At 38.5% G+C, this 11,127-nt stretch overlaps 2 protein-coding genes across 2 annotated transcripts; both read left to right on the top strand.

Moving 5' to 3' along the window:
• The first annotated feature begins 1,742 nt into the window (after positions 1-1,742).
• On the top strand, positions 1,743-6,297 carry LOC118339438 (UDP-glucuronosyltransferase-like). The gene is made up of 5 exons (XM_035677055.1): positions 1,743-2,658; positions 3,737-3,868; positions 4,221-4,308; positions 4,457-4,676; positions 5,723-6,297. Exons 1-5 carry the CDS (start codon positions 1,798-1,800, stop codon positions 6,006-6,008), a joined length of 1,587 nt encoding a protein of 528 aa, XP_035532948.1. The 5' UTR covers positions 1,743-1,797; the 3' UTR covers positions 6,009-6,297.
• Positions 6,298-9,621: 3,324 nt separating this feature from the next.
• Positions 9,622-11,127, top strand: LOC118339257 (granzyme B-like; the record flags this gene model as incomplete). Its single annotated transcript, XM_035676832.1, is given in 4 exon segments — positions 9,622-9,749; positions 9,989-10,136; positions 10,411-10,552; positions 10,876-11,127. Coding segments are annotated over 4 exon segments (594 nt in total), but the record flags the coding sequence as incomplete, so codon positions are not given.

Here is an 11,127-nt window from a genome sequence, read left to right as displayed (position 1 = left end):
TATTGAAATTGAAAAACTGAAAAAGAGAATCTATCCTGTGGCGGGAGACTTCGGCCAATCACAGGTCATTTTAGAGAGAGTGCGTTCCTATTTGCTGTTTTTGCAGAGAAACTCATTCTGCTGTCTTTTAAACTTGGGTTTTGTGGGAGGGGGGCTTTGGGGAGTGATACGAGGCAGCAGAGAGAGAGGCGGAGGTTTTAAAGTATCAGTATGCTCAAAACAAACAAGCTTGAAAGTATACCTTTTCCTGAAAAGCCACATTTTTGGACAGTGTCTCCCCAAAGACATCCATAGTGTTTTAGTTGTTTATACACAAGGAAAGTTATAGAAGTATTAACTTTGTGAAAAATGTAAAAAAATAAAAAAATAAAAATAATAATTGAATAATAAAATTAACAATAATAATAATAAAACAGAAGTATAATTAATAAGACAATTACTTTGGTTAAAGCATACTGACAGCTTGAGACTATAACCACACTAACTGAAAATTTCAGACTGAAATAATTCCTGACACAGCAAAACAACTTCAAGAAAACATTTATATATATTTTTTTATATTTCAGTCAGGAAACTACAAAATTTAAGAGGTGGGACAGACACGACCTGACTATAAGGTTCAGCTGCCCCCAACTGTTTCTGGGCATTTAGCTGGCTTTGTGGGGACATAAGACTTAAAAATAATAGTATCTATCATTTTTTTACGAGAATAGGTTGCCATTCACCTAAACATGTAAAAGTGTGTCTGACAGGATTCCAAAGTTAGTTGTTTGTTTTGTGGAGAACTGAAAATAAAGCAGGGGGATAGCACATTCTCAGATAGGAGAATCTAGTGGTGTTGTTTGTGTCATTGATCCATAAAGCTCAATTCACTTACTCCTGATATTCTTCCAATGACTATATTCTTGTTCTTAATTCATCTGATGAGCTATTAACTTATTGAATTTCACAACCAGTGCAATAGTTACTCTCATATTGGGTTTCCTAAGGTAAAGCAAGTTGTAACTGAGGGTAAAATTCCACATTGTTTGTTTGATGTTATCATCCCCCTCCAAAGAGGTGGGTGTGGGTGTCCTATTACAACTGGCTTTGCACGCTACCGGTCTCGTCACAATGGTTGTAGCTATATGTGTGCGTGCGACTAGAGAGAGTGAAAAAAAAAGAGGTAAAGAGAGGGCACATACTATTGCCCTTTAAGCACGCATGTGTCTCTTTTTCAGGGGGAGGAGAGAAGGAGCAGCCAAAGTAAATAGAGAGGACTTTTGACTAATGAGTACCCTACAAGCTGCAAAAATGCATAGCCACCATGACTTGCATGTCTTACTGATTGTGGAGGTAATAAATAGTATATAAACAATAAGCAATTAGCAAGATAAATATTTTTACCACTGATAGCCCCAAAACATTTACTTGTATCTGTTAACATATTTCATTAGATAAACCATAAAAACAAAACTAAATCACAAACTTATAAATATAAAAGTTGAATTTTGCATGGTGTCACTGAAAAAATGTTGAATGTAAATGAATACACCAGGAAAAATCATTAAGTTTAAAAGTTATATAAAGAACCATAAGAGAATGATTAACTGGAGACATTGTCTGAATACTAGACCTCTCCACAAATTCCACTGGGAATCTCCACTCTGTCTCTGTCTTCCGGTGGTTATATAACAGCCCGCCTGCAAACACAGCCTTAACTTCCTGCAGAAGTTAAACACACACACACACATAAAGGCAACCTCTTAACAACACTGGCTCTTACAACAAGCCAGCTTGCAGTACAGAGAGGAGGCAATGAGTAGCGGGGTGTGGTTTCCTACGCTGGGGCTGGTGGCCTGGCTGTGCTGCCTCAGTCTGGGGCCCGTTCAAGGGGGGAAGGTGCTGGTTCTGCCTGTGGATGGGAGCCACTGGCTTAGCATGAAGATACTGGTGAAGGAGCTCAGCCACAGGGGCCACGAGGTCTTAGTGCTGGTGCCTGAATGCAGCCTGTTGATGAAAGGCTCAGAGAGCTACAAGACTGAGATCTACAAAGTCCCCTATACCAAAGCTGAACTGGATGGAAATTTCGACGAGCTGAAGGATGGAGTGTTCCTCAAGCCACCAGAATTCACAGATATGTTTATCAATGTGCAGCGTTTGATTAACTTTACTTCAATGCAGGTGACAGGTTGCGAGAGTTTGCTGAACAACAAGCCTTTAATGAGTCGACTGAGGGGAGAGGGCTTCGATCTTGTGCTTACAGACCCCTTCCTTCCCTGTGGCTCTATCCTGGCTCATATCTTTTCCATTCCAGCTGTTTATTTCCTGCGTGGACTTCCATGTGAGCTGGATTCAAAGGCTAATCAGTGCCCCGCTCCTCTTTCCTATGTCCCTGTGTCCTTCTCTGGTAATACAGACATCATGACCTTCCCACAGAGAGTGAAAAACATGATCATGCATTTTGTGGAGTCCTACATGTGCAAAATAATCTATCAGCATTTTGACGAGCTGGTCAGCAGGCATGTAGAAGACAGCATGACTTACAAGGAGCTTCTTAGTCATGCTGGTTTCTGGCTTCTCAGATATGACTTTGTTTTTGAATGGCCCAGACCCATCATGCCAAATTCAGCTTTTATTGGAGGCATCAATTGTGCAAAGACATCTCCTCTGCCAGCAGTGAGTATTTAAAGAATGTATGCCAGAGTAAACATCTGGATTCACTTAAGGCAAATCCCATCTACGTGTTTTGTGTTAATAAAAACAGTGAAAACCAGAAAAGCACCACTAATAAATAGTTTTATATTAACAAATGATGATGATGATGATGATGATGATGATGATGATGATGATGATAATGATGTATAATGTGATGTGATGGGGTATTATCACTTAGTTCTGCAGCTCTATAAAGTGTTTGTCTTTCTTGGCTCACTGTTTTGGTTGCACAGCCCTCAGGTTCTGCTCTCATCATCACTGTTTTCAGCAAAAAAATATCATGACAAAGTTAGCAACTATACTTAATGAAAGCAGTGGATCATCTAGCAGCTAAAGAGCCTAGAAGTTAGCTGATACCAAAACAGAGCCAAAAAGAGAGTGAAATTTATACCCCAGAAACACTACTCCAAATTTAAAAGAATTTAACAACTCTGCATTAGTGCTTGCAAAAAGATTCATGAAACAGAAAGCTGTGTCAGAGTATAGACAATCACCTTGTTTGCATGTGTTATTTTGTATTCCATACAGAGTTTAAGAACACATATGCAGTAATTCATTTTGGAGACCTGCAAAATGTGAATTATTCACTTCTGAACTTATTATGGAGATAAATATGTTTCAGGAAGAAGGCACTGGTGCCAAAATGATTATGAATATTGTTTTGACAGGTGTGTTATGAATTGGCTTATAACATTGTGAAAAAAACAGGTTTGTCTGCTTTTCTGGAAGATTCAAGTTGTGATATCTGAGCCAGGAAAAGTTTAAATGTATTTCTGGGCTATGGACAATGTAATCTAAGAAAAAACAGGGGCCCTGTGTTTACAGATTGGAAACACTCTACAAAAGCTGGCAAGCAGATTGTGCTTCTAGGATTACTTAATTGGGTGCTAAAGACAATATGTTGTTGATATAATGGCTGCACCTTAAAATAAAAGGCTGCTGCACACTGGTCATTGCCCACTAGATCTAACCTTTTATTGTGAGTTCTCTACAAACTGAATATTTTCTTGAAGTGGTTTTTGTGTCTTTCTCTCTGCAGGACTTGGAGGAGTTTGTGGAAGGCTCAGGAGATGACGGCTTTATTGTCTTTACCCTGGGCTCAATGGTGTCCACCATGCCTGAGGAGAGGGCTAAAGAGTTCTTTGATGCCTTTCGGCAAATTCCTCAGAGGGTAACAATAACCTTAACAGATTAAATCCCTTTACTTACTCAATCCACTCAGTCTATGCAAAAAACAAAAATATTTAAAATGACCTTTGTTAGACTGCTATTTATTCTCTTAAAATAAAACACAAAACATAAAAGTTTCTAACTACACAAGCAAAGAGACACACATTACATTACACATTAGCCAGAGCTCATTTTAGCTCACATTAGCTCAGCACATATGCTAAAGCCCTAATCAGTTTTAACCATAGGACTTTGTCCCCTGCCTTGCCTTGTTGTAAACATGTCAAACCCTCACTTCAATAGATAAATACTTTGCACATCAAATGTTAAAAAGTAAGATGTTTATGTTTCAGGTTTTGTGGAGGTACACTGGAGTCCCACCTGCAGATGCACCCAAAAACGTCAAACTTTTGAAATGGTTACCTCAGAATGACCTCCTGGGTATGTTTATCCTTTCCAGACAAATGTATGAGGCGCTGCTATCATGTCATAAATATTAACATTCGAGTTATACAAAGTATATTCTAATAAAATCGTCCGGTTTGTGGTGGACTGGGCCTGTAATTGTGATTGTTCCTGTGCTCCTCAGCCCATCCCAAAGCTAAAGTCTTCATCACTCACGGAGGTACCCATGGCGTCTACGAGGGCATCTGTAATGCTGTACCCATGTTGATGTTCCCACTGTTCGGGGACCAGGGAGACAACGTTAACCGCATGGTGACGCGCGGCATGGCAGAGAAACTCAACATTTATGATGTGACATCTGAAAAACTATTGGCTGGCCTAAATAAAATCATCCATGACAAAAGGTAAGATGAGAATCATACATACAAAATGTAACGGCGCCCTGTGGAGTAGTCTGCAGTCCCTGCACACCCATTGTCAACCCACACACATATATTGTGCATACACACACACTGACTGACCTCTCCCTCACTCATCTGTTTGTTATTTGCGCTCTTTAAGGTGCCCTGTAAAGTTTTGTGTAAACAAAAGTTATGTTTACGGTCTGTATTTCTAACCAGAAAACATTAATCTGGGGGCTTTTCACACTGCTGCACTTAGCCCAGAACATTCCTAGCAGCAGGGGGATCTGTTAGCCCTAGGCTAAGAGAGCTTTTCACACTGTACTTAGCTCCGGGCTAAAACATGACAATATGTCGCTGTGCTGATGTTGTATCATTTACAAAGAATGGAGAAAAATATATAAATAAAATGATTTAGTGTATATTGTTTTATGTAATGTATTTTTTAGTGTTTGTTCAGATTGCCAATATTTCTCCTTATGTGGGGGAGCTATAGTGTTGGTTGGGTCATCCCCTGAAATTTGCCTAAACGCAGGGCTAAAAGGGACTATAGTAATCATAATGTAAATATAAATGTCGACCTTAGTTGCATGTTCCAGTGGACATTTAACCCGCTGCCAGAAGGAGTGCAGTGTGAATTGTATATCCCTGGGCTTTTACCCTAAGAGTGTGTGTGTGAAAAGTAGAGGATTTGTTCCCAGGTCAACTCTATGCAGTGCAGTCATATTGTATGCAGCTTCACAATACATCCCTAAAATAATTACTGGTGAAAGGTTTTAATTGTATCCTACCCTGTAAATACATCTGCTGCATTTATATTCATCCACATACTAAACGTGTATTTGTATTGCTGAGTCATTCTAGTCAGGCTGATTATTGTAATTTAAAGGACTCTCAATTTGTTATAGCTTCTGTTGCTATCTTTAGACATACATCTTTCACATCTTATTTATAGTACAAACAGTATCATAGTTTTTCTAATGTATGGCTTGTGGTGATCAAAACTGGACCTCATACAATTAACTTTTCAAAATATTACTTCTCCCCAGTTACAAAGAGAAGGCAGTGGAGCTGTCTGAGATACACCTGGACCGCCCTGTTCAGCCTTTGGACCTGGCTGTTTTCTGGACTGAGTTTGTTATGAGACACGGAGGAACCGAACACCTAAGGGTAGCTGCACATGAGTTAAACTGGATTCAGTACCATTCCCTGGACGTCATGGGCTTTTTTGTCATAATTCTCCTAACTGTTGTGTGGGTGACACTCAAATGCTGCTTGTTCTGCACACGCAAGTGTTTCAGGAAAGGGAGTGCAAAGAAAAAGAAGAGAGAGTAGTGTTTGCAATGCGACATTCATTAGGTTTATAAATTCTGTAATGAAGTGAATAATGGAGGTTGAAACACTGCAATCACATTTAAAGCGGGTGTACTGTATATATGCTTACATATATACATCGGGATGTGTGTGTGTGTTTGTGTGTGTGTGTGTGTAATGTGTGTGAATGTGAAATCTGTGCCATTATTACATTGTATTTAACAAATGTGTAACATGATGCTGGCAATGATTGATTGGAGCCATCCTATGGAAAACAAACTTACAAAATAAAATTTGACTTTGAACCAGTGACCTCAGTCAAAGTTTTACTTGAGACCTTCAGACCGCTGTTAGTTTGCTGTGTAGACGCATCATCTAACAGCCAATTATCCTGTCCTAAAGGAATGTTTATTGAAGACAGTCTTCATTTTCACTCTGACTCCACCTCTTAGAGTATAACAAGAAAACCTAGAAAAAGCTGTGGATATATTGTAGCTTCAACAGGCCACAGGGGCACAGATGTGTTTAATGTGAGCAGAAGCTCTGTCTTTGTTCTCCAGTCAGTGAGCGAGAAAGAAATAATGTATCGCCTTGGATTCTACCTGGGTTCTGTTAAATGTACCTGCACCCCGCTGGAATATTACTGTTAAATGCACTTGAAAAAATGTTCTCGAGTTTAAAAGTCAACTTTGGTATTCATGGAAAAAATTCAAACACGCCTCTTTACTTTAAACATTACTTCACTTCAACTGGTTCGCTGTGTCCACCGTGGTCTCTATCAACTGTCCACTCTGTGTGTGTGTGTGTGTGTGTGTTTCATGAAAGTCTGGCCAGCAGTTTTTCCATAATTCTGTGGACAGACAAACAAACAAACCCACAAATAGCACAAAAACAGAACCTCCTTGTTGGAGGTAAGTATGGCATTTGGCCTGAGGGTGGACCCTAAACACAGGACAGCATCGCTTCATTTTTGGTGAATCTCCTTTTGCTGGAAGAACTGAATAACTATCATACCATTACTAATCTTACTGGGTGTTTTGCATGACAGCATTTTGAGAAGTCTGAAAATTATTTTTATCATGTTCTTTATTTGCCTTTTTCTTCAGGAGCCAGCTTAGCGCCAACTCAATGCCCAATTTGTATTTTTTCTTTAATAGGACAATTACAAAATGAAGAGTCTGACAGTAGGGTAGTTTATTGATAAAACAGGGCCAAATCTGAAAATCTTCATCTGTGCCCTGTAATTGCTACACATAAGCTACAAAAATTGCAGATATTGCACTATTTCTTTTGTTATTGTTTATCAGTAAAGGAAGGGCTATGTACTAAAAAAAATAACACCAAAGTGCTGCGGTAGTCTTGAATATTGTTTGAATATTGCTCCCTTCTTACTTCTAATGTCATCCCGACCAGTATACTGGTATTTTTAACTGTCTGTGGTATGTAGCTGCAGCTTTTGTTGTGCTGGTAACCCTCTCTTCCTGCCTTACTGGTTGGGGTCATGCTGGTGGAGACCTTATAGCTATAGCAGTCTTCCTGTTATTAAGGAAGCTGTTTATTGTAATTTGCAACGTACAAACTGTTGGCCACCGTAAAGATGTGGTGAGTTTAAAAGTGTACAGGAAGCAAGTTTTCTCACCTGTTTCTCACCCACTAGGCCTATATGTTACATATTTTTTTTCCTTTTCATAATTTTACTGTGCTACATTTAACAATACAGTTCTGTTAAGTGTATTTGACCTCAAAAGATGAATTTCAACTCATTACCTCAAAATAAAACCAAATTTGTGCGAGTTTTTTGGTGTTTTTTTTTGTACAGATTAGAAACTGATGAAATGAGGACTGACTGCTGAAGATTCCTGCAAATCCAACTGAGCCGTTCAGTTTGTGGAAAATGTTATGACCAGCAGCCTCGTATGACATTAGGGTAATTAGACCATCTGCCTTATCAAGATGGCTCCACAAACGTTTTTCTGTGGCAGCTGAGAGAGTGTAATATTTCATAACCAATCCAGGTCCAACATTTCACAACAGTGGAAACATCAAAGCTTCACTTATTTAAAAAGGACTTTGAGAGAGCATTAGCTGCACTTCTAACCTTCTACGTTCCCCTTCATGAATAGAAACGGAAAGGTGAAAAAAAGACGAGGATTGCCATCAGCCCAGTCCAACTAGACAGACTTCTGTTTCTGAATCACTTCTATATTGGTCCATTAAGACCAGAGCTTAGATTAGCCTTAAAACAATTACACAATCCACAAACTGTTACATACCTGTTGCAACCATTGTAACGGACCTTGCTGCTGGAAAACACATTTATGTATACGTATTGGGAATGTCACCTCCACCTGTTAGGTGTTGTGTGTAAGGAAAATGAAGGAGCACTGTGGAAAAGTGATAATACTTATTCTCTATAAGACTCAGTGGTAAGCAATAACAATGGCAAATCTCTTCAGCTTAGAAAAAAGTAGACTGTGTTTTGTGACCTGTGTTGTAGACCTCTATGATGATTTTAAGATAATTATAAACATCACCATGTTACAGTAGCAGAAGTGAGGGATGTAGCCTATATGAGCTGGGCTGTAAATTGCTTTTACAGGTGGATTGTTTGCCACAAAATGACTACAACTCCATCTAGTGGTCAGTAGACACGTGGCAAAGGATGTAGGTTTATGGCTTACTGTCTCCCTCATAAAGCCATTGCTGCTCTAATCATTTTGTCTAATAATTTACTAATACTGATGCCATTATAGTTTATCCAAATCACTTGTCTGAAGGGTTAATCAGACATTATTCTTCCACTTATTTATTGAAGGTTTAAAATTTGAAAAAAATAAAAATAGATAACAACTAATATTAACAGCTTAAATTGACATATAATCATAACATATAATCTACACCCTAAGCACCAAGGTCCAGAAATACACAAAGTCTCTGCGGACAACATGGTCTTGCAAACACCTCCAGCAGACAAGCGCTTAAGTTACTAGGTTCAGGTACAGGACTTCAAAATGATCTGAGTGTTTACATCTTCTAAACACTAAATGTAAAAACTGTACTTGAGCTCTAGAGTGAAAGGCTAACATATATATTTGTCTTCTAACATCAAATAACCTTTGGCCTGAAAAAACAGCAATGGTGTGTGTGTGTGTGTGTGTGTGTGTGTGTGACCACCTTTGTACTCATTGCGGTTAATGTAGCCTTAATACACAGCTTTCCACTCAACAATCAACCTTTTACCTGAACTCTCTGCCTTTAAAGGAAATGAAGCACATGATAAAGTAAATATGGACCTTTCTGCTTTTTGGCCATGAAATAGATAGTACTTGTAGACAGTACCCAAACTCCTATCTACAGCACACTTAAATCTTAAACGTTAAAGTTATCTTTTCAAAATTCATTACTGTTTTTTTTGTTGGAACATAAAACTACAATCCCACATGTGAAGGTACAAGAAAACATACAGTATAATAGAGTGAAGTGTTTAGATTATTACTGATCTAACAACAATGTGTGTGGCACGTTGACGGTTTAATCTGGTTTTGTAAAAGGGTCTCACTTATGCTACAAGGTGTGAACTCTTCTTTGCAAGAACTATTTTGACAACCTGCCCACAAAGTTTCCGTTGTGAGTTGGGAGGTTGACTACAAAAGGTACCAGGGGGAGACTGTCAGCCAGACTCTTCAGCTTTTTACTTCTGTACAACAGCCATGATCCACGCATACTGCATTATATTTGTCTTTCAGCTGCTCTCCCTCACTGGTAAGATTACATGAAGTTCAATATTATTGCTGAGATGTGACTATATATAATATTTATATTAATAGCAGTTTTTAAAGATTACAGCTGAATATTTAAAGAGCCTTTTTAATGGCTACAGATTACATTGTAATAAAGGATCCCTATTTTTGGGGTCTGTAATAATGATAAAAATAATTTAAATGTTGAGGTATTTGCATTTTGTAATCTGTGTATTAATTTACCTTCTGTCCTCGTGTAAGGGGCTTCTGAGAGTGGCATCGTGGGTGGTAAGGTTTCCAAGCCTCATTCCAGACCCTACATGGCATCACTCCAGTTTGATGGACATCATTCATGTGGCGGGATACTTATTCGGGAGGATTTTGTTCTAACAGCTGCACACTGCAAAAAGTGAGTTTATTTTACATCGATGCAGAATCATACAGGCACACAAAAAATATTGTTTTATGCCAGTCAGTTAAAAAACTTAATGGCTAATAATTATTTGCAGTTAAACTGTTATTTGTCATTTACAAATGATTTGTTGTTAATTACTTTTAACAGTTTAGTATTATAGTGTTATCCGATTATATACATGAAAGTACAAGTTTGTCAGAGCTTGAAGACACTATGAAATTTGCTATCAAGGGTTCTTAATGTTTTGTTCTGTTCCCATTTTTGTCAGGCCGAACCGCAATATGGTGGTGGTACTTGGAGCACATAACATACGCAAGGAAGAGAAAAGTCAGCAAAGAATCCCAGTGGCTAAGGAAATTCCACATCCGAAATTCACTGGAGAATATGATTATGACATTATGTTACTGAAGGTAAATAAAACCGTGTAGATGTTCATATTAAAACTCAATCAATTAATTAAAAAAAAAACAACTTAAATTTCTGTGGAAAGTAGTCTGTGCAATCGAGTTGAGGCAAGCATCTCAGTTTCGTTTTCTTATGTTGAGTTAACGGTGCCCACACACACACACACACACACACACACGCACTGAAGCTGTGGAGGATGTGGGTGAAGTGCATTACTTAACTCTGTTTAAGAAGACATAAACACACAATTAAATATCTGACATATGAGTAAACTGTTTCGGGACAATAACTGCTGTGATTTACAGTTCTACTCCGATCTCTGTTTCAGTTAAAAAACAAGGCCAAACTGAATAAGTATGTGAAGACCATCGGACTACCAAAGAAGGATGGGAAAATCCCAGCCAACATTAACTGTACAGTTGCTGGCTGGGGAAAAACTGGAGTTGACAAGCCTGCCTCAGATGTGCTGAAGGAGGCCATCGAGAAGATACAATTCAGCTTTGAGTGCAAAAATAAATGGCAAAAGTACTTTGACAATGATCGCATGTTATGCACCAAATTCACCAAAAAGAAAGGAGGG

Source organism: Morone saxatilis, unplaced genomic scaffold (genome assembly GCF_004916995.1).
Source record: "Morone saxatilis isolate NCDOM2014 unplaced genomic scaffold, NCSU_SB_2.0 Contig5, whole genome shotgun sequence".
In the NCBI taxonomy this organism is placed as follows: Eukaryota; Metazoa; Chordata; class Actinopteri; family Moronidae; genus Morone; species Morone saxatilis.
The sequence above is the reverse complement of the archived record's forward strand: the minus strand, read 5'-3'. Positions and strand labels throughout refer to the sequence as shown.

Coding starts and splice junctions, on each gene's coding strand:
- LOC118339438 (XM_035677055.1), top strand. CDS start 1,798: ATGAGTAGCGGGGTGTGGTTTCCTACGCTGGGGCTGGTGGCCTGGCTG. Junction 4,309..4,456: donor ACCTCAGAATGACCTCCTGG/GTATGTTTATCC, acceptor TGTGCTCCTCAG/CCCATCCCAAAGCTAAAGTC. Junction 4,677..5,722: donor AAAATCATCCATGACAAAAG/GTAAGATGAGAA, acceptor ACTTCTCCCCAG/TTACAAAGAGAAGGCAGTGG.